Source organism: Thunnus thynnus, chromosome 16 (genome assembly GCF_963924715.1).
Source record: "Thunnus thynnus chromosome 16, fThuThy2.1, whole genome shotgun sequence".
NCBI classification, from domain to species: domain Eukaryota; kingdom Metazoa; phylum Chordata; class Actinopteri; order Scombriformes; family Scombridae; genus Thunnus; species Thunnus thynnus.
The window spans coordinates 588759-612539 of NC_089532.1; the positions used below are offsets into that span (position 1 = coordinate 588759).

General features: G+C 40.9%; 1 protein-coding gene across 4 annotated transcripts; it reads right to left on the minus strand.

The window, feature by feature from the left end:
- Positions 1-202: 202 nt before the first annotated feature.
- LOC137199260 (NLR family CARD domain-containing protein 3-like) lies at positions 203-19684 on the minus strand. Of its 4 annotated transcripts, XM_067613432.1 has the most exons (16): positions 19576-19684; positions 17003-17193; positions 16539-16649; positions 15669-15779; positions 15457-15535; positions 15037-15265; positions 13006-14797; positions 12727-12900; positions 10962-11135; positions 5438-5611; positions 5168-5341; positions 4896-5069; positions 4624-4797; positions 2380-2553; positions 1805-1851; positions 203-1063 (listed from the first exon to the last, which is right to left on the minus strand). In XM_067613432.1, exons 2-16 carry the CDS (start codon positions 17089-17091, stop codon positions 489-491), a joined length of 4251 nt encoding a protein of 1416 aa, XP_067469533.1. In that variant the 5' UTR covers positions 17092-17193; positions 19576-19684; the 3' UTR covers positions 203-488. The 4 variants fall into 4 exon arrangements, with proteins under 4 accessions (XP_067469533.1, XP_067469534.1, XP_067469535.1 ...); XM_067613433.1 differs by lacking the exon at positions 15669-15779; XM_067613434.1 differs by lacking the exons at positions 4624-4797; positions 4896-5069; positions 5168-5341.
- Between the last annotated feature and the right edge of the window lie 4097 nt (positions 19685-23781).

Genomic DNA, 23781 nt, shown 5'->3' on the forward strand with positions numbered 1-23781 from the left:
GTGAGGGGAAACGTCTCTTTGGTGGAGCTGTTAACAACTCATAGACATCTGAAATGTGACCCTGACTACACACTGCTTTTTGTAAGACGTCAAAAGCCAAAAAGGTTGGAAAACACTGGTTTCATCTTTAACTATGTGTTGTATTTCAAAAGCTTGTTATATTATCCATTGTGTCAGTAAAGTGAGGATGCTTTCAAAAATAATGACATGAATAGTTTTTATTGATGATGATGTGATAAAATACAAGTGACAAAAGTACAAAACAAGTACAAAAACACCTTGGGCTTCCACAGCTGGACAGATGTTATTCTATTAAACCATGAATAGAGCTGCAAGCTGCTCATTGGATCCCGACAGTAACAACAGCAGAGTCAACTGAGACAAATCAATGAATCATGTAGAAGGAAAAATAATTGAGTGTTTGAGTCTGAGACAGATCTGCTTCACAGTGCAGAGTGTGTCTGATGTTTGATTCCAGCAGATGATCTTCAGTCAGCAGAGATTCTGTAGGAGGGAGAGTCTCTCAGATGCAGAGACACAGAGGAACCAAACCAACCAGGCCAGACTGCAAAGCCAGCATACAGAGGTTCAGTGAATGTGGTGTTGAAGGTGTGGAGGTGGATCAGTGTGTCAGAGGAGACTCTGTAGAAGGACAGAGTGCCAGCAGGGCAGTCCACATACACTGCTACTCTGTTAGAGACAGAGGAGGAGGAGGAGGAGATGGCTGTTACTGTCTTATTGTGACGGACAGAGTAACGACCATCATTAGAGCAGTTCAGACTCCAGGACTGATTATTCCATCCAAACACACAGTCGTCACTGCCTCCTTTCCTGCTGATTCCTCTATAAGTCACTGATATATCAACTCTTCCTCTCCACTCAACCTCCCAGTAACAGCGACCAGTCAGATCATTTCTACACAGCAGCTGAGGCCTGCAGTCAAATCTGTCTGGATGATCAGGATATGACTGATCCAGGGACACACATGTCACCTTCCTGTTGTTGTCAGACAGTTTGAGTAATCTGTTTGTTGTGTTTGTGTCCAATTCCAGTTCACAGGCATCTGATGGAGAGAACAACACACAATACAGCTGGACTGTTTATCATCTGTTGATTTATTAACAACTTTACTGACATTCACTGAAATTAAACCATTCAAATTTAAACCATCTCCATGACAACTGAGACACTCCATCAACTGAGGAAGGCCATGAGATATGACTGAAAGCTTTGGAGATACAGGGTAAGTGGACCTTTTGATGAGATTTTTTGGCCAAATTCAAACTTAAACTTCATTCCAGCTGCATCTGATGTTTGTCTAAATGTAAACTCAGCAGTTCAGTTAGAATACTAACAGTCAACATGATAGTGAAGATGTCAGTAATCATGTTTTTATCAGTGAAGTTTGATGTAAAGTGAAGGTCTTTGCACATCAAATCTGTTGTTTTCATCTCAAACTGTTGTTTCAAACAGATTTTTGTCCAAATGCTCCAAACAGCTGCAGTCAGTATGAATGAATGAACTTTATCTTCAGGAGAGACATGAGTGACATTTTGGAGCAGGTAGCGCCACCATGTGGCCATTTATAAAACATTTCTCTTTGAACTCCTGAACTGTGTAGTACTGTAACAGAAGGACATTTCTGTTTTATGGATTCATTGGTTCAAGACAAATGTCAGTTTAGGCCATGACCATTTCTGCCAAAACAGATTTTCCATCATTTTGAACTTTTTTTCCACTTCTTTTACATATTTCATCCAGTTTTTTTCAAAGTTCTCATGAATCAAACTGAAAACACACTCACACTTCCACACACCAGGTTTCAGTCTCTGCAGTCCACCATGGTCCAACCTTGAGGAAGAGAAAAAGTCACAATCACCTTCACACACTTTCACTTATATCCACGATTAAACATCAACCAGAGTCCCTCAGTTAGTCAGAAGACGTTTCTCAATCTGTGTTCTTGTCTGTACTTGTGTTCTTGTCATAATTCAAAGTCTGTATCTAGTCAAGTACAGTCCAAACACCTATATGTGTTCTTGCTCCACCCCTTTCATTGGGGATGCATCAGGAGCTGACAGCAAGTATGCTGCAGTTCCAACTGCAGAATGATCGTACTGCTTCCTCCCATCCTCAGAAGTTTGTACTACTGAATCAAACTTGCAAGGTCCGAAACAGTGAGTACACAAGTCTGAACTTGGCATACTTGGTATTGAGAAAGGCCCAGTGTGTCTGTTGTCTGTCTGTCTGTCCATACCTGAGAGTGTCAACCTGCCCATACCTGAGTGTCTACTTGTCCACACCTGAGATTGACCACCTGTCTATACCTGAGAGTGTCCACCTGTCTGTCCATAGCTTAGATTGACCACCTGTCCATACCAGAGACTGTCCAATCTACAGTGTGGATCCTCCAGTCCAGCAGACAGCAGCTTCTCTCCTGAGTCTCCTGGATGATTGAAGCTCACATCCAGCTCTCTCAGATGGGAGGGGTTGGAGCTCAGAGCTGAGGCCAGAGAAGCACAGCCTTCCTCTGTGATCAGACATCCTGACAGGCTGAACACACACAACAGTTGCTCTAATGAGCTTAAAAAGATCCTCAACTCAATAAACAGTATTTTGCCCCTTAGACCTTTATGTATGTTGTGTACGTTCCACTTGGCACCCCCTGCTGTTTGTTGGTGTCATGTTATGTTAGTAGCAGGAGAGAAAGCACATGTTCCTGCTGGAGGCTGCTATTGCTGAAGCTCAGGGTTTAATCTGATGCCATTCTGTTTTTACTTGGGCAGAATAAATGTGTTAAATATTGTTCAACAGCATAAAGATAGTAAGAAGATTTAATAGAAATTTACTGATGTTTTATGTTAGTTCATATTTTTCATTCCAGTGATGATCACTGTGTGATTGCAGTAATTTCATTAGCCAACTTAGCGTCTCCATCATATTTCTGATTTCATTTCATTCAATGTTTAAAAAATTAATTTGTAGTATTTTACAAAAAAACTGTTAAATGTAAAGGAAATCATGTACAACATTTCCTGAGCAGCTGGTGTACATGCAGGTGTATGTTCACCTGCATGTAAAGGACATGACAGTAATTCTGTATTTATATTTTCTGTTAGGGACTCTTCATTATTTATGAGAGGGAGGGGGGTGGTGCAAAACAGGGGAGGCATGTCAAATAATTTTTTAAGCACTGGGGGGAAACTTACGTTTTTTATTTTGGCAACTCCAGGGTTTCGTTTTCAAGTAACTTTCATTAATGTGGGCAGCAAAGGGTAAGTTTTTAAAATCAAATAGCAGCCGCAGTGCCAACTAATATTATTATTCTGGCTGATGCTGCCACTGTTGTGTATGTTACAATTTATTTGGGAAGAGAGTTTTTGTTATTTGTTGTCATATGTTATTGTCATTTTTTTCTTGACTATAGTTGACTATACTGCTGTAATGCAATAATTTCCCTCACAATTTATTTGTGGAATAGGAAGCATGGTTGTAATGCCCCTTTATTTTGCTGAAGTGCATACACAGCTTGTGTTGATGTGATTTTCTGTGAGGAGGATGTGCATTTTGCATTAAAAAATTAGCTCTCTGGTGAAAACTCTCACTTCCTCCATGCTGTTTACTGGTTGCATTGGCTGGACCAAGTTAGCTTTTTTTGGTTTCAGAGCTGGAACTGTCATAGGTAACTTTTGCAGTACTATAGGAGAGGACCCATAAGTTGGGCTAGTAATTAGCTTTTTTCCTGATGAGGGAAGGGGTGGGGGATGGGGGGGTCATAGATACATGACTAGCAGCAACAAACAGCAACAACAGCAGGAACAGCTGGTGAAGGACAGAAGAAGGACCTCAACATGTCAGCATGGTTTATGGGGTTTCCTGTGGATGAGGAAACACAAAGAACTCTGGGGAAGAAGTCAAGTTAGTAACATGCATTAACGGTAAAATAATACATACAGATGGAGAAGAGGAGAGGAGCTCAGTGCATCATGAGAAGTCCCCCGGCAATGTAGCCCTATAGCAGCATAACTAAGGGCTGGTCCAAAGCGAGCTTGGTTGGCCATAACTGTAAGCTTTATCAAAAAGGAAAGTTTTAAGCCTACTCTTAAATGTAGAGAGGGTGTCTGCCCCCCAGACCAAATCTGGAAGATGGTTCCACAAGAGAGGAGCCTGATAGCTGAGGGCTCCGCCTCCCATTCTACTTTTGGCGACTGTAGGAACCACCAGTAAGCCTGCATTCTGGGAGCGCAGTGCTCTAGTGGGGTAATAGGGTACTGTGAGCTCTTTAAGATACACTAGTGCCTGACTGTTAAGGGCTTTGTATGGGAAGAGAAGGATTTTAAATTCAATTCTTGATTTTACTGGAAGCCAATGCAGTGAAGCTAAGATGGGGCAAATGTGATCTCTTTTTCTGTTTTTAGTCAGTACACGTGCAGCTGCATTCTGGACCAGCTGGAGAGTCTTTAGAGACTTGTTAGGGCAGCCTGATAATAATGAGTTGCAATAATCCAGCATAGAAGTAACATCCAGCCTAGAAGTAACTATTTTACTAATAAAAAGCACTAATTTACTATAATATAATAATATACTATATATATTATTTAATATAATAGTTATTTAAATGACCTGAGACTTTCCAGTCTGCAGTTTGAACTCTTCAGTCCAGCAGACAACAGCTTCACTCCTGAATCCTGCAGGTTGTTGTTATCCATGTCCAGCTCTCTCAGACTAGAGGACCGGGAGCTGAGAACTGAGGACAGAGCTGCACAGCATCTCTTTGAGAGGTTACAGCCACTCAACCTGAAGAATTAAGAATTTTAAGCAGTCAAGTCACATAATGAATATATGAAGTAAATAAAGATAACCAGGTCGTAATTTTCAAACATTTGAAGACTAACCTGAGAGTTTCCACTGTGCTGTTTGGACTCTCCAATCCAGCAGACAGAAGCTCCACTCCTGAATCCTGCAGGTTGTTGTTACCCATGTCCAGCTCTCTCAGACTAGAGGACCGGGAGCTGAGAACTGAGGACAGAGCTGCACAGCATGTCTTTGAGAGGTTACAGCCACTCAACCTGAAGAATTAAGAATTTTAAGCAGTAAAGTCACATAATGAATATATGAAGTAAATAAAGATAACAGGGTTATAATTTTCAAACATTTGAACACTAACCTGAGAGTTTCCACTATGCTATTTGGACTCTCCAGTCCAGCAGACAGAAGCCCCACTCCTGAATCATGCAGGTTGTTGTTACTCATATCCAGCTCTCTCAGACTAGAGGACCGGGAGCTGAGAACTGAGGACAGAGCTGCACAGCATCTCTTTGAGAGGTTACAGCCACTCAGCCTGAAGATGAATTTTATTAACTCAATTCACAGATCCAATATATAAAGAGTAATACAAGCTTGGTGGGTAAAGGTTTATAGACAGCTGAATACTGACCTGAGAGTTTCCAGGCTGCAGTGTGGACTCTCCAGTCCAGCAGAAAGTAGCTTCACTCCTGAATCCTGCAGATCATTGTTACTCACTTCCAGCTTTCTCAGACTAGAGGACTGGGAGCTGAGAACTGAGGTCAGAGCTGCACAGCTTCTCTTTGAGAGGTTACAGCCACTCAGCCTGAATAAGAATTTCAATCAATTCTTTGTGCAACACAGGTGTCCAACATGGACACACATATGACACAGTATGAGAGGGAGAATTAAACTCAAACAAGCAGAAACAAAAGACAAAAAACAAAAACAAGTAAAATAGTAAAAATAATAACAACAACAATATAACAGGCAAGCAAAAAGAAAAAAAGCGTGTTTAGCTTAGGCTCTCTCATTGTAGTAAGCATGTATGTAGATGTGTGTTGTGTGTTGTGTGTATGTATGTGTGTGTTTGTTTGAATATAGAGCGGAGGAATAGCAAAAAAAGGAAGGAGGGTAAGTATTAACCAAAGGAAGAAAGAAAGAGAAAGAAAACAAAATAGGACAAATAGACACCAGGGTGGATCCGGGTCAGGACAGCTGGGTCAGGGCAGAATTTTAGCAGAATTTTCTTTTTCTTTTTGTTTGTTTGTTTTATCCCTTTTAAATTCTTAATATTTATCTCTTTTCCCTGTCTCCTCTTATTTGCTTTCTTTGCTCTCACCTGCTTTAGGCTGCCACTGGACCACGCCCGTAGGAGGTGGCTGGCCTGTTGGAAGTCAGATCCCCTTTAGAACAGCCCCTACTTCTATAGGAAGGGTCTGTTTAACCGGATCAGAAGAGTATATTTCTATTTGGAGAGGGAGTTAGCGGGGTTCCTCTGACTCCAAGCTCTCCCAAACCACTCCAGTCCCTCAAGCGCCAAAGCCCCCCCAGTCCCCAAGGCCCAGTCATTCAGATATGGTTAGGATGGTGGGATGAATAAAGCATAACAGAATTATACAAAACAAAAGATAGATACATGAGTATGAAACAAGTTAATAAAATAAATGAGTAAATAATGATAATAAATAAAGAAATTAGAAATAAGAGATATAGAGAAGATAATGAGAATAGAACAAGAAGAGAAGATGCAGGTTAACAGAGTGGGATGTTGAGTGAGGAGGTTCTATGTAATTTTCAATTGTATGTCTGTGTATGGTCTGAATGTGAAGATGCGTGTGTATTATTGTGCTTGTAAAAAGGTAGAAATGGAAAAGTTTGTGGGGATGACTTTCTTGGTGATAGCTAGGGTAACTAGTGTGGGTTTTGTGTGTTTGGTGGAAGTTCAACTGAGGATAAATCATCAAGTATGCATAATGAGAGAGAGAGGGGAATGCTGCAACCCAAGACTGAGGAGAGCTTCTGTGTTGCTTTAAACCAAAAGTGATATACAGGTGGACAGAACCATAAGGAGAGGTGGTAGTCATCTGTGGTGCCTAGTGTATATTGTGAACATTTATCTGTGTTGGTGAAACCCAGTTTATGCATTTTGCTTTGAGTGATGTGTTCTATGGAGGGTTTTATACTGGATTAATTGTAGATTTATATTCTTTGTCATTTCAAATGAATTTCTGCAGACCATCCAGAGGTTGGCTTCAGAGGGGAGAGATAAATCTATTTCCCATTTAACAGTTGGCAAGTGGATGTTGTTATCTATATTGGAGATTAATTTATATAGATTTAAAAGAATTTCAGTGGATGTAGAATATTTCATGATCTCATTCTGCTGGTTGGAGTGGTTGAAGTGGATTACGTATTATTTTGATTTTATTTTTAATGACTGATTTACTTTGCAGGTATTGAAAAAAGTTTCCCCCTCTGACCCTGTATCTCTAGATTAGGTCTTTAAATGAGATAAATGAGTTGTCTTGAAATATGGTGGAGATGTGTGATTCCTTTTTGCTCTCATGTATTGAAGTGAAGTTTTCCACTGGGATGTCAGAGTTGAGGAAATGAGTGGGTTTTTGAAGCAATTGTGATGTTTGATGTTCAAGCCAATGAAGGGTAAATCAGAGATCAGAATGTGAGAGTTGGGTTAGATTAGATCCATTTAACAAGATACTGTAATTGGTTTGCCAGATGGTAATGAAGAAACCAGGAACCAATGGCTCCACTAACTGCTCCACCAGACTGTGTCAGCTGTGCCCATCACATTCAGAAGATTGTGGAACTGGAGGAACGAATCTCCACAATGCACAAAATCCAAGAGGCTGAACAGTATATGGACACTATTCTTGGTCCAGTACACACTGACTGCTGTTGGTTCTGCTTCTCCTTCGGTCACCAAGCCCTATGAGTCCTGGGTCCACCTCGGGACTAGACCTAAAGTCCTGTTCAGCTCTACCCCATCTCATCACGAGCCCTGGACCCTGGTCAGAGCTTGCAACAGGAGAGGGAGAGGCTCCTCTCGCATATCTTCTAGCATTGACATCCAGCTGGAGAATAAATATGACATCTTTGATTTGCACCACTTTCCACCTCTTTTGGTTGAGTAGCCCCAGTCCCACAGCCCCCTGTCACCTCTGGTCCCTCCACCAGCCAAACCTGAGCACTGCTCCTGCATCAGGGCTTGCCGCTCCACACTGCAGTTAACACCAGTGCTGAGGAGAGCTCCTGCCCCCCTCTCTGTCCATCCTTCTGCTTCCTTGCTGCCATCACAGGTAAAGTTTTCCCCACCGTCCACTCTCCTTCCAACCATGCTTATTATTGGTGACTCGATTGTGAGAAACGTGAAGAGAAAATCGGCGGCAACTTTCTGTTTTCCTGGCGCTAAGGTGACTGACATCATGGAGAAAATCCCCAGCATCCTAGCTGATCATCCATTCACCTGTGATGTTGTCCTTCATTTCAGCTGTAATGACATTCCCAGTCAGACCTCATAAATAATGAAACTTGACCTCAGCAAACTTCTTGACTTCCTCTCGGCCCATCATAAGCGGCTCTACGTCTCCGGTCCCTTCCCCCCACTTAACTGCGGCATAAAACCAAACATCAAATTCATTCTAACATTTATAAACAGAAACTTCATAACTATAACCTAGAACTAAAAGGAGCAAGACTGTTTTCTCTCAGAGATTACTAATAAAAAGAGCAATAATACACGCAATTCATTACTATCTGGCAAATGTAATTCTGTCCTGGGCAAGATGTTACATGTGCCTCAACATAAAGCCACCCCAGTAAATTTAACACATTTTCACCCACTAGATGGCGCAACATTGACAGAAATTGTCCGACACCTTAAACCCACTCTCTGCTGTCTTGACACCCTGCCTACAAACTTTTAAAAAAAATGTTTTTAGCTGCACAGCACCAGATTTCTTACGAATACTAAACAGTTCCCTTCAACCAGATGTGTTTTCAGGGGTCCTAAAGACCGCAGTTAATAAACCGCTTTTAAAAAAGCCTAATCCCAATAATAAAATTGTAAGATAATCAAGGTAAGATAAGGTAAGGACCTTATCAGGTAAGGACCTTATCTTACCTTGATGAAGCCGGTTTGGTCTTTATGGATTAAGGATGGGAGTATTGTTTCTAACCAGATACCCAGAAAATTTTAATGTCTGTGTTGACTAACGATATTGGGCAGTAGCTAGAGAGAAGAGTTGGGTCCTTGTCTTGTTTTAATGAGATGTTTATAGCAGCAGTGTTCATCTAGAGGAGGGAATTGACCTTTGTCTTGAATTTCCGCTACCATCTTAAAGAGAAATGGGCTCAGCGTCTGCCAGAAGTGTTTAAGGAATTCAACAGGGAATCCATCTGGTCCAGGTGCTTTATTGTTAGGCATCTGTGTAAGAGCATTGTGTAGTTCCAAAAGTGTTAACGGAACATCTAAAATGTCTGCTTGATCTGTGGATATTTGTGATAATAGCAGATGATCTAGAAAGAAGTAAATAGTTGTATCATTTATGGCTTGAGGAGGTTGCGTAAAATTCCCTACTGTTGTTAATTCTTTACAGTTGTTGTGAGTGATTTCTCTTTATTGCACTGAAGTAGATTTGCTATAAATTTGCTTGATTTATTATTTTCCTCATAGTTCTTGTATCTCAGCTGTTGGAGGACAAATTCTGTTTTTTTGTCAATATATTATTTAATTGAAATTTGAGGGTTTGTAATTAATTCCAGGTGTGCTCTGTGAGGTTGTTTGCATAGTTATCTGTTAATTATTTTATTTTGCTTTCTAAGGTACTTTGTAGTTTTGGCTCTTGTTTTTTTCTTATGAGGGGAGTATGAAATAACTTTCCATCTAATTACCGCCTTACCTGTTTCCCATAGTGGTGTTGGAGAGATATTTGGAGAGTCATTCATTTCCAAAAAGGATGGCAACTCTTCCCTGATTAAGCTCTCAAAATGAGGATCTTTAAGTAGTGAAGTGTTAAAGAGCCATGTAGGGTGGGATTTAACAGATGATTCAATCGTCAGGGTGAGTGTTACAGGTGCATGTTCGCTAATTATGGGTTGATTTTGGTGTCTAGTATATTTGGAATGATAGAATTGCTGGATAAGAAAAGTCAATTCGTGAAAATGATTGATGTTGGGGGGTAAAGTAGGAATAGTCTTTTGCAGTTAAGTTTTTAAGCCTCCAGCTATCACCAAGACTAAAGTAATCCATGTATTCTTTTATTGCTGTTGAGGATTGAGGAAATCATGAATTGCCTGATTGTTGGCTGACTGTTGTGTCTTCTTGAATATTTCTCCAACCTATACTACAAGTTACAACAATAATTAGATGGAGGTAGACTTGTCAGTGCATCGGTAGAAGATTTACTCAACCTTCCACACCAAGTGTGCCCTCTAGTGAGTCTTACATGTAATGTGGTATTCTGAACAACAGGTGTCAGCAGGATGCCGTAAATCACAATACATGACACTGACCAGGTACAAGTGTGATGAGAAAGAAAGCTAGACAGAAGCTTTGTTTGTTTAGTTTTTAAAGGTCCAATAAATGACTTTGAGCCTCAGTTGATGTGATCAAACAACTATTTGCTAAGTAAGGATGTAGTGGAGTAATGGCAACCTGATCATTGAATGAAGTCACTCTGTCTGTGTGGGTTGTTATCCGAGCTTCTCTGTTCTTTGTTTTGGTGGCTGCACTAGCCACGCATGCATGTTTGTGCATTTGTGCATGCATGTTAGTGCATGTGCATTCCTCCGTGTCCTCCATGTTCGTTTCCAAGAAGGCAAACATACTCAAATTACAGCTGAATAGTACACTAAAATATGTTTCTGAAATCATTTCAGGTGAGAAATAGGCAATGCAGTAACAGAATCTTAATCCATATATGATAAGCACTGCCTAGTTTGACAGTTTGAGCTGAGTTTTGAGTTTGTGGCTTTCTTTTTTCCCCAACTTCATTGAGTAAACGACATGTTTGTTTTGGTCTGAGATGTTTGTGCTATAGTGCAACATCTAGTGGCTGCCATGTATTACAACTAAAATTTTTAAGATAGGAACATCACATAATGAATATATGAAGTAAATAAAAGATAACAGCATCTTGATTTTCAACACTAACCTCAGAGTTTCCACTATGCTGTTTGAACTCTCCAGTCCAGCAGAAAGCAGCTTCACTCCTGAATCCTGCAGATCATTGTTACTCAGGTCCAGCTTTCTCAGCCTAGAGGACTGGGAGCTGAGAACTGAGGACAGAGCAGCACAGCTTCTCTCTGAGAGGTTACTTCCATTCAGCCTGAAGAAGAATTTCAATCAGTCCATTTTACATTTTGTCATTTGGCAGATGCTTTTATCCAAAGTGATTAACAAGTGAGATAAAAATGATCAGACATTAGAGTGATTCAAAAAGAGCGGTGGTAAATATTCTCAGGTAGCTGACTGTTGTGACTTCTTGAGTATTGCTCTTACATGAAATGTGTTATAATGTGACAACAGGTGTGAGTAGGAGTGCTAGACAAAAGTTTTGCTTGTTTAGTTTTTAATTATTTAAGAAGGAACCTCACATAATGAATATATGAAGTAAATGAACTATAATAGGGTCTTGATTTTCAAACATTTGGGGCCCTATCTTATGCCTGGCACAAAGCGGCGCCAAGTGCGATGCAAGTGTCTTTGTTAGTTTAAGACAGATGCAGTTGTCATTTTCCCATCCAGCACCCACATTGTTTAAATAGTAAATGCACTTGCACCCATCAGAGCGCCCATGGGTGTGTTGGTCTTAAAATGAGGTGTGGTCAGGTGCATTGTTGGCGCATTGCTATCTTGAGACAGCAGAGAGCGATTGCGCTATCGACCAACAAAAACCTGGTCTGAAGTCAATGGCGCAGTTATTTTAAGGGTGAATTATCAAGTAATATGCGCCTACATAGGCAGGTGCACAACATACACTCTGCTTATTACACACACAGGACCCGCAGCAGTACACAAACATGCAAAAAGTGATTACAATGTGAAAGATTATTATTGTGTACATCAACATAATTAAAAAAATACATGTCATAATGCTAAATCCTAATATTTTTCAGAATTAACTGATTGCAGTTAAAAATGTCAAATTATTTGACCAAATCATGGCAATACACATAGGTATTTAAACAGATGGATAACCAAGGATCAGACACAGATCGACTTTCCTGCTGCATCAATACATGAGGACATGGGGAACACATGAGGAAAAAAAATTAGATGAAAACAATGATTAAACAAAAGAAGGAAATAGCTTCTAGCTGCTGCCAGCAGCAGGATCAGCACCTTGGAGAGCTGATCAAGTCCTGATAACTGTGTTAATGATCCTTTACATGAGTAAAATTAATTAATTTTTGAACAATATTTAACAAATATCTTTAACATTTTTGAGAGTACAGTGATCAGATTTCCATACTTTCAGCAATGAAAACCCTGCTGATTTGACCTGTTACTCCATGACTGAACAAAATGATTTTAAAGAAACCAAAGCTGTGATTAAAAAAATAAACCTTTTCAAAAACCAAATGAACAAATTAATGAACAGGATCTTAAACTGGTGGTCTGGGGCCATGGAAGGGTCCATGAGCAGGGGTCAGTGTGCTCGTTATTCACTTTGCACACGAGCAGATCTGTTTCCTCTACAGAGAAGTGTCCCTTCTTTTTACTTGGCAAATGCATCATCATAATAGCAATCTGCCAAGGTGCAGGTGCACCTGGCTTTTAAAGGGAATGGGAGATGACACTCTGATTGGTTTATTGCATGTTACGCTGAAAACACACCCTACCCCCTAAATGCACTTGCACCATGCACTTCAGACCGTGCACTTTCGATCATTAAAATAGGGCCCTTGAACACTAACCTCAGAATTTCCACTATGCTGTTTGAACTCTCCAGTCCAGCAGACAACAGCTCCACTCCTGAATCCTGCAGGTTGTTGTTACTCATATCCAGCTCTCTCAGACGACAGGACTGGGAGCTGAGAACTGAGGACAGAGCTGCACAGCTTCTCTCTGAGAGGTTACAGCCACTCAGCCTGAAGAAGAATCAGCAGAATAACAGAAAAAAATGATAAACACTAGTTTTCTTCCTTGAGCAAAGAATAAATCACATTAATCTGGATTGTTCTGTGTGCATGTACAGAGCTTTGTTGGAGGTTTTGACCACTGGCAACAGACTCAGAAGAGCCTTCTCTGAAGCAGAGTATTTCTTCAGGTCAAACACTTCCAGATCATTTTCTGATGACAGTAAGATGAAGCCCAGAGCTGACATCTGAGCAGGACACAGTTTATCTGCAGAGAGACTTCCTGATCTCAGGTACTGTTGGATCTCCTCCACTAGAGAACAATCATTCAGTTCATTCAGACAGTGGAACAGATTGATGCTTCTCTCTGTAGACAGATTCTCACTCATCTTTTTCTTGATGTATTCAACTGTTTTCTGATTGGTCTGCGAGCTACTTCCTGTCTGTGTCAGCAGACCTCGTAAGAGAGTCTGATTGGTCTGCAGTGAAAGACCCAGGAGGAAGCGGAGGAACAAGTCCAGGTGTCCATTTGGACTCTGTAAGGCCTCGTCAACAGCACTCTGGTAGAAATGTGTTGATTTGCCTCCGAACACTTCAGACTGCCAGGATGTTGTTTGTTCTTCCGACAGCAGATTGACTTCAGAGTTGATGAATATCAGTTTCACATGAAGAGCAGCCAGAAACTCCTGAACGCTCAGATGGACAAAGCAGAACATCTTGTCCTGGTACAGCCCTCTCTCCTCTTTAAAGATCTGTGTGAACACTCCTGAGTACTTTGAGGCTGCTGTGATATCGATGCCACACTCTGTCAGGTCTGATTCATAGAAGATCAGGTTGCCTTTCTGCAGCTGCTCAAAAGCCAGTTTTCCTAGAGACTCAATCATCTTCCTACTCTCTGGACTCCAGAGTGGATCTGTCTCAGCTCCTCCATCATACTTGATGTTGCTCAGTTTGGACTGAACCACCAGGAAGTGGATATACATCTCAGTCAGGGTCTTGGGCATCTCTCCTCCCTTTCTGTTTTTCAACACATCCTCCAGAACTGTAGCAGTGATCCAACAGAAGACTGGCATGTGGCACATGATGTGGAGGCTTCGTGATTTCTTGATGTGGCAGATGATTGTGCTGGCCTGCTCCTCATCTCTGAATCTCTTCCTGAAGTACTCCTCTTTCTGTGGATCAGTGAACCCTCTGACCTCTGTCACCATGTCGACACACTGAGGAGGGATCTGATTGGCTGCTGCAGGTCGTGTGGTTATCCAGAGACGAGCAGAGGGAAGCAGTTTCCCCCTGATGAGGTTTGTCAGCAGCACATCCACTGAGGTGGACTTTGTAACATCAGTCAGGATCTCATTGTTGTGGAAGTCCAGAGGAAGTCGACACTCATCCAGGCCGTCAAAGATGAACACAACCTGGAACTCTTCAAACCTGCAGATTCCTGCTTCTTTGGTTTCAGTAAAGAAGTGATGAAGAAGTTCCACCAAGCTGTACTTTTTCTCTTTCAGCACATTCAGCTCTCTGAAAGTGAATGGAAATGTGAACTGTATGTCCTGGTTGGCTTTGTCTTCAGCCCAGTCCAGACTGAACTTTTGTGTTAAGACTGTTTTCCCAATGCCAGCCACTCCCTTTGTCATCACTGTTCTGATTAGTTCATCTCTTCCAGGTGAGGCTTTAAAAATGTCTTCTTGTCTGATTGTTGTTTCTGGTCTGTTTGGTTTCCAGGATGCTGTTTCAATCTGTCTGACCTCATGTTCATCATTGACCTCTGCAGTCCCTCCCTCTGTGATGTAGAGCTCTGTGTAGATCTGATTCAGAAGGGTTGGGTTTCCTGCTTTAGCGATCCCCTCAAACACACACTGGAACTTCTTTTTCAGGTTAGACTTGAGTTTACGTTGACACGCAGCAGTTCCTGAATGAACAAACAACAAATGAAATAAGTGAGTGGATTCCACAGAAAGTCTAGAAATCTGAACATGTAAATTTGTCTGTATAGTTTTTCCTCCCCCATCAGTTTTATTCAGCTCATCAGTGGAGGACAAACAGTCTCTAATCTGATGCAGATGTGTGCAGCATATTTACATCAGAGTTTGAAATGTAAACCTTTCCCATGTTGCCTCCATCATGTTAAGTCTGTTAAAAGCCTCTTACTGCTCAGCAGACAATCAGCCAGCTCCTCCTGCTTCATTTTCCTCAGGAAGTGCAGTGTGATCTTCTGAAATGCCTCTCTGCTGCTCCTCCTCTGTTCTTCCTCTTCAGCGTCCAACACCTCCTCATCCTCACTCTGACTCTCTAAGCATTCTGGGCAATCTGGACTCAGAATGCTCTGGACTCTCTTAAGCTCGTTTTTCACAAAAGTGATGATGTTCTCCTCCAGCAGCTGGAACAGGAAGATAAACTGAACATTTCATTTAAACTGGTAGAGCACAACATGTGATTCATCTGTCAGTCTGAAGGCCTGCTGGTTTAAACAGAGCAGCATGGACACTGTTAGGACCTGAATGGTACTTTAGTATTTCATCTTTGGTTGATGGAGTTAATAGTAGAAGGTTTGTTTGTACATGTACACACCATAAATATGGAGTCCAGGTGTGTTTGATGCTGCTGTGCAGACTGATCACTGGGAACCTCTGAGCTCTGCTGCTGAACTCTGTGGACAAAACATCACGTTTAAGGACCTTTAATGATTCAGAACTGCACACAGCTTATTAAAGATGTTCTGTCATGATGACAAAATGAACTCCTGTAAATGCTGCTCTGATTACTGGATGTCAGATTCTTACCTTCCATCAGTAGATTGTCCAATATTAAAGTCAATAGGATTCCACATAGATCCGTCACTCTTCATTGACACACAGCTGTGTTCAGGAGAGTCCACTCTGTGCTGCTGCATCCTGATACAAACAAAACAGTGACAAAAAACATTTACATAGTTAACACCAAACAAATACAGACTGACTGCCAGTTGAAATGTCAGAATCAAACTGAAGAGAGAGATATTTGGCCTAGTGGAGGAAAAGCAGCCTAAACCCTTAAACTATGAGCTGAGGACAGCCAAGATCCTGACTTCTCCGCTGCCCAGCTCCTCAAAGTCTCTGCTGCCCAGTGTCTCCACAGACATACAGCAAGTTCCCGAGCCGTCGGCCACCCTTACCTCCTGCCTCTTGGACGCCCTTCTACGTGGCTTTGTTGACACCTCAGGCCTCAAAGTCTCTGCCCTGAGCATCTGTCCTCCTCCAGAGCAGTTCCACCTACAACTGCTTTCAGTTCCACAACCACCTTCTCACCTGTTGCCACTTTGTAATTCCCATTCCCTCATCAGCTCCTCAGTACATATACCGGTCTCATTCATTAATTCCCTGCGAGTTTGTCAAAGTTGCTTCATTGGAAACTTTTGTTCTAGTCAACTAGATTCTGATCCTGTTCCTGTCTGTTCCTGTTCCTTTTGTTATCTGTTCCTGCTGGTTTCACCTGATTCAGACTGCCTTCCCATTATGACCTGTAATCCTGTCTGTTGGTTTTTGAACATTAAAGGCCTTTCCATTTAACCTGTCTGTGGTGTCTGCACCTGGGTTTACTTGCTCTGCCCCACATAACACAGGAGGTTTATTCAGCCGAAACAGCTGATGTACCAACTAGTTTTGATTTCTTACCTTCCATCAGCAGATTGTCCACCTTTAAACTTAATAGGAGGACGCATAGAGCGGTCACTCTTCATGGACACAAAGCTGGGTTCAGGAGAGTCTGCTCTCTGCTGCTGCTTCCTGATACAAACAAACAATTAACAAATCAAAGATATTAAAAAAGATTAATTCTGACCAGACTGTCAGCAGATGAAGTTTTAGCAGCAGAATGAAAATCAGTAGGAAGACAGTGGATGAGAAATGTTCTCCTGTTCATCAACATGTCATCTGATGAAAGATGTTTCATCTTAGTTGATTAGTTGACTAATCAGTCATTCAGGTCTTTGTTAACTCAGAAAGTTAGTAGTTCATTCTGAGTTATGAAGAGTTATTATTCAGTAGTTGAGTGTCAGATCTGACAGTGAGTATGAATAATGATGGTGGTGTGATGTGAGTGGAGAACAGTGATGGACAATTAGAGATCCTCATCTCACCTCTGAGCTTTGGTCTGGCTGTCATGTTCCCCACACAGAGAGCTTTTAGAGGGAGGGACTCCCTCCTCTCTGTCCTCACACTGATCCATAGCAGCGAAACAGCTGCTGGGAGAGCTGCACTCCGTCACTCCAACATGGAAGATGCTTAGCTGCTCAATTCACATCCAGTCACAGAGACTTTGTAACTTCAGCTGTAGAGGAAACACAGAGAGAGAAGATGCTGCTGATTCTCCTTCATCAGTCCATCACTTCATCATCACTTCACTGTCAAAGTCAACAGACATCAAAACTAATAGATTTTAGGAAACGGGAGGTGAAGACACATGAGCCTGTCTACATGAAAGGAGCTGAGGTGGAACAGGTGAACAGCTTCAGGTTCCTGCATCATTTACACTCTACTGTTCTCTGATGGTTTGAACATCAGCTGCTTCTAATATTTAGTCCTCCCTCATTGATAGAGATGGAGTGGACTAAATATAAGAAACAGCTGTCAGTATAACACAATATCATCCAACAGCAGCACAAACTACAGCCTCCAAAATGAGCAACAGGTTGAATCGACACGTCTCTGAAACAGTTTGAACACAAACTGAACATTAAAGCTTCATGAGGGAGGATTTACTGCAGGACTGTTGGATCACACTGCAGCAGTCTGAGCTCACTGGACCTCACAAACTGACTAAAACTGCTTTATTTCACTTCTTTGACTCTATTGTGATTCTAATGAGATGTTGTGTTTGTGTTGTCTGAATGTGTCACATAGAGCAGCTGCAGCTGCATTTCATTGTCCTGTATTGTGTAATGACAGTAAAGCTGAAGCTTGAACCTTTTGCTCACACACACACTTAAAAAATGGATCAGAAATAAGACGCAGTGATACAGCAGCTCAAAGTGCTGGAAACATCCTCCATGTTGGATCTGACTCCAAACCTATTTCATGCTTCAGAAGGATAATTTCAATAAGAACATTAATGAAATACTTTGATCCAAACATCAACTTTGTATCACGTCTGTGTGTCACATGACCTGCTCACGAGTGAAAATATGACAGGTTCCTCTTTCATCCCGTCTGCATCTCTCAACTCAACTATGTGAGGAAAAGTTGACATCAGCACACAAAGTCTATATTTGATGATTTTACAGTTTCAGTTAAAATTTCATTTCTTTTTAAAGGTTTTAATTTGTATTTTTCACACATTTCTGGTTTGTATTTATGTGATGTGTGTGTTTTTCCCTGCTGCACAACCAGCTGAACCTCAGGACAAATAAAGTCACTTTTCTGTTCAAATGTTGATCTGAAATAATACAAACTAAATGTCCAACATCACACCAACATTTAGCAGATTGTTTGATAGGTTTATTTTTAATTATCAATAACTCAGTGTGAACTGAATGAAAAATGTCAGTAATTCAATTGTTTAATTTTCTCCAAAACTGTAAAATGATTTCAAATTTTAGATGCTTTTATTCGGGTCATTGTGGATTAAATTGAATCTTTCAGTAAACCTCTTAAAGGAAAATGAAAAGATCAAACTTTAGGACCCAGTCAATGTGTTACAATGCATTTTCTCTTAATTTTCAGTAAAGTGACTTTAAATTTGATGATATTTATTTTTTAATAGACTCAGTCAAGAAGATTGTGAGGAGAAATATTTTGGGATTATCAGAAGACTCCAGCTACAGAACCAGTGCAATAATTTACCGACTATTGACAGAACAGGCTGCTGGTCCGGACTCGTTTTCTGTGACAATATTGGTTTGTTGTGTTGGTATGAAAAGGGTTTCCAGAATTTATTGCTGGGCCCCTTGTAGATCACTAATTGGACATTTTTTTACCATCATTTCAGATATTTTAGTATCACCTGCAAGCACAAACGTTCCTCCATTTTGAAACAATTTGAATTTGATCACGTGATCATGCCCTATCAATACCAATGCACATGCATAATAATTCCATACCAACAATAAACGGACTATTGACACGGAGGAATCCGTACCAATAGTCACTTCCTTCTAAGAAAAGTTACTTTGGAAGGTTTTATCACATCAGGGCTTCTGTGGTGACGTCACCTTTTAAACACTTATTCAATATGACAGAGCAGCACATTACCTGCAGGTTATTATACATTTATTATTGAGACAATCAATCATGTGTCAGTGTGAAATATTAATGTTTATATCAATAAAACAAAAGGTAACAATGAGAGAAAAAGTCACGATACAAATCAGCAAATAAATAATCAATAAGTAAACATTCAGCAGAGTCAGGCTCTGTGTGTGTGAGTGTATTTATGTGGTTGTGTGCTGTTTGTGAGTTGCAGGTGATTGTGGGCTCAGACTATCACCTGGATGTCCTGCAGCTCAGCGCTCCTCTGCTGCTGTTTGTTATTGTGTCATTAAACAACCTTCACATATTCACAAAGAAAACTATCAAACTAAAGTGCACACACTCACAACAGAAACACACAACACACTTAGTCCAACCTGTAAACAGTACAGAAACAATCACAGAGCTGAGCAGCAGGTATGGGGGAAGATGGCCCAATGGGAGCAAATTCAAGATTATTTCTCACCTTTCTTCTCTTTGAAAAATAAACGAAAACGAAGTTCCAGCTGTTCTCCTCTTCTTTCTGATACCAGTCTGGCCACAAATTCACTGCCTGTCCTCTTTTCGACCCCCCCCCCCATCCTAACATGTAGGAGGAGAGAAGGGAAAGAGGAAGGAGGACTTCCTTGTGTCTTTTTTTCAGCCCATTTTTTGCCCCTTGAACTGCATTTTAAGATCATTTTCTTAACTCTGAAATACTGTATAATTATTACATTATATTGTCAAATAAACACTCAATTTGTAGCAGAAATATTTGTTTTATTTGAAAAATAACAAGTGAGAACAGCAAAAAAAAAAAAAAAGTTTATGGATATTTAAAGGCACTTTTTCTGGAAGTTGTGTTAGTGTTGCCTCTGTCATGCTGCTGCTGGTTTTCTCTTTTCCTCCGTCTGCTGTTGTGTTCCTCTACACAAGAGAGAATAAGACAGACCCACATCTACACTTTTACATTATTATTTACACTTTTTACAGTAAACTAAGTCTGAAAACTGGCAATTACCAAAGTTTCACACAGTGAAAAAATCTGTCACAGCGGAGGAGGAGGTGAAAGCAAAAAACTGCTGCAAACAGGAACTGAGCACAGAGAAAATCAACTGCCATGCGGTCAGTGTGACTTTCTGTGTGACTCACTCCTCACACTGCAATGCAGACCTTTTACATATAAATGAGCGTCCGTTACATTTAAGCACTTGTCAAACACGTTCACACAATGCTGATTAAGCCTATCACCACCAGATAAACATGAGTAGGATTGCAAGCATCAGTTATAATTCATTCTCATAATTCTCTCATCTCTCATAATTCATTCATTTAATAGTGTGTTCATTCAGTTATGAGAAGTGTGTGTGATTTTGACTCTATGTCCCTAGCTGCCATTCTCCACTAGTAAACCAGAGACCCTCAGCTGTTTTCCCTGTGATGTTAGGTCTGGACATATTAAGATGAACTGACTGTTTAATCCTGTGATCTTATGTTGCCATAGATGCCCTTTGTGTTTATTGATCTGTCCTCTATCGATGTTTATGGGCAGATTGAAGGGGAATGTGTCAGTGGACAAAAACTGGCTGTTTTGTAGATATCTAATATGCTAGAGTGATTTGACAGTGTTGGCCTGTCAGATTTTTATTGTTCCTTGTGTTGGTTTCACTTGTGTGTTTGAGGGTTTGGAGTATTGGTGAGATATACTGAAGAGAGGGTTTTGTTTCTGGGTGTTTGATTGGCTCTGTGTTTCTCCTCCTGTGACACACTTTCCCTCCACACCTGCCCTGCATTAGTCTTGTTAGTCTTGCCCTGCTCCCAGTGTTTCGCTCAGCCTATCAGCTCCTTGCCTGTTCCTTGTCCAGTCACCTGTTCCCCATTCCCTCATCAGTTTAGTCTGTATTTTAGTCCTGGTTTTCAGTTCAGTCTTGTTGGATCATTTTTTTCAGTTTTTGGTTCTGTTTTGTTTTGCCTGCCTGCACTTCTGTGTTCAGTTCCTGTGTTGGTTAATAAATATATTCTTCAGTTCCTTGTGTCTGTTGTGTCCTGTGTTTGGGTCTTTCTGCTCCGCATTTCATGACAGTAGTATTAGAACTGTAGTATTAGTAGTAGCATTAGTACTGTAATATTAGTAATAGTATTAGTACTGTAGTATAAGTAGTACAGTGTTGGTATTGTTATATTAGTACTGTAGTATAAGTAGTGTAGTATTATTATTGTTGTATTAGTATTAGGGGTGTGCCCGAATACAAATAATTATTTGGCAAAGCACAAATAGTGGGTTTTATACAAATATTTGTTTCATACAAATATTTAAAAAAATATTTGTTGGGGGTGTTCCCCAAAGATAAAGCTGAGCTACTGACACAAGCAAAGTGCTCCAAAGGGACTCTCCATAACCTGTTGTTCCACTTCTCCTTTCCACAAAGTTAAGTTTTAAAAGATAGGCAGTAAATGAAAAGTGCAAAGCAATAATTGCCTTTGAAGTTCCTCCCTACATGTTACATGGTGTGCTGTCTCTGTGTTATGGGTGTATAAATAGGTAGAGGTCTGTCTGCAATGAGGCGATGAGTAAAGTTTTAGCTCAGTAATCAGTGCAGTCGTCAATGATCTGGGAGACTCCAGTTCAAGACCCGATGTGTGGACCTCCTTCATAAGGTAGTTTATCCATGAACACTTATTATAACACTTTAATTTTCTAAAATTAAAAGTGTCATAGAAACAAAAACAGGATTTTTAAGCCTTTCCACTGTTATTCGAATACAAGTACAGATACAAATAATTTTACTGCCTCAATAAATACAGATACAAATACAAATACTGGGATCTCTGCACATCCCTAATTAGTAGTACTGTAGTACTACAGGGTGTGCAAAGTGTGTGTGATGTTTGATTTCAGCAGCTGATCTTCAGTCAGCAGTTTCTGTACACAGGAGAACCTCTCCCTCCTACCGAGGACACAGAGACACTGAGGAACCAAATGAGTTTAACCCAAACCCAAACCCAGCACACAGAGGTTCAGTGAATGTGGTGTTGAAGGTGTGAAGGTGGATCAGTGTGTCAGAGGAGACTCTGTAGAAGGACAGAGTGCCAGCAGGACAGTCCACATACACTGCTACTCTGTCAGAGACAGAGGAGGAGGAGGGTGAGAAGAGGAGGGTGAGGAGTTGGACGAAGAGCAGGGAAAGGAGGGGGATGAGGAAGAAGAGGGAGAGGGGGAGGTAAAGGAGGACAAGGAGGAGGAGGAGGAGGAGGAGGAGGAGGAGGAGGAGGCTGAGGAAGAGAGGAGGAGGGGAGGAGGAAGAGGAGGACAAAGAGAAGGAGGAGGAGGAGCAGATGGATGTTTCTCTGTTATTGTGACGGACAGAGTAACCCTCATCAGAGCAGTTCAGACTCCAGGACTGATCGTTCCCTCCAAACACACAGTTGTCACTGTCTCCTTTCCTTCTGATTCCTCTGTAAGTCACTGATATTTCAACCTCTCCTCTCTGCTTGACCTCCCAGTAGCAGCGACCAATTAGATCATTTGTACACAGCAGCTGAGGACAGGAGTCAAATCTGTCTGGATGATCAGGATATGACTGATCCGGGAACACACATGTCACCTTCCTGTTGTTGTCAGACAGTTTGAGTAATCTGTTTGTTGTGTTTGTGTCCAGTTCCAGTTCACAGGCATCTGATGGAGAGAACAAGACACAATACAGCTGCAGTTTATCATCTGTTGATTTATTAACAACTTTACTGACAATCACTGAAATTAAACCATTCAAACTTAAACCATCTCCATGACAACTGAGACACTCCATCAACTGAGGAAGGCCATGAGATGTGACTGAAAGCTTTGGAGATAAGTAGACTTTTTGATGAGAATTTTTGACCAAATTCAAACTTAAACTTCATTCCAGCTGCATCTGATGTTTGTCTAAATGTAAACTCAGCAGTTCAGTTAGAATACTAACAGTCAACATGACAGTGAAGACGTCAGTAATATTCATGTTTTATTAAATGAAGTTTGATGTAAAGTGAAGGTCTTCGCACATTAAGTCTGTTATTGTCATCTGTTAGAAACAGATTTTTGTCCAAATGCTCCAAACAGCTGAAGTCAGTATGAATGAATGAACTTTATCTGCAGGAGAAACATGAGTGACATTTTGGAGCAGGAGTACCACCATGTGGCCATTTATAAAACATTTCTTTTTGAACCCCTGAACTGTGACCAACAGCAGAAAATTTCTGTTTCATGGATTCATTGGTTCAAGATGAATGTCAGTTTAGGCCAAAACAGATTTTCCAACATTATGATCTTTTTTCACTTCTTTTACATATTTCATCCAGTTTTTCTCAAAGTTCTCATGACTCAAACTGAAAAGACACTCACACTTCCTCACATCAGGTTTCAGTCTCTGCAGTCCACCATGGTCCAGCCTGGAGGAAGAGACAAAGTCACAATCAACTTCATACACCTTCACTCAGATACACCATTAAACATCAATCAGAGTCCCTCAGATAATCAGAGTGTCCATTCACCTGTCTGTCCATACCAGAGAGTATCACTCTGAGTTTTGATAGGTGGGTCAGCTGATGGGGTTCACACCTTTTATTGTTGCCTTGCTGCGAAAATCTGAAAGGGGAGGATTTTCACTAAAAGCCTATAAAGAGAAATTGAACTAACCTCCAAACAGAACAAGTTCTG

Coding starts and splice junctions, on each gene's coding strand:
- LOC137199260 (XM_067613432.1), bottom strand. CDS start 17,091: ATGGATCAGTGTGAGGACAGAGAGGAGGGAGTCCCTCCCTCTAAAAGC. Junction 12,901..13,005: donor AAAACCTCCAACAAAGCTCT/GTACATGCACAC, acceptor ATTCTTCTTCAG/GCTGAGTGGCTGTAACCTCT. Junction 1,064..1,804: donor GAAACCTGGTGTGTGGAAGT/GTGAGTGTGTTT, acceptor TCTCTCCATCAG/ATGCCTGTGAACTGGAATTG.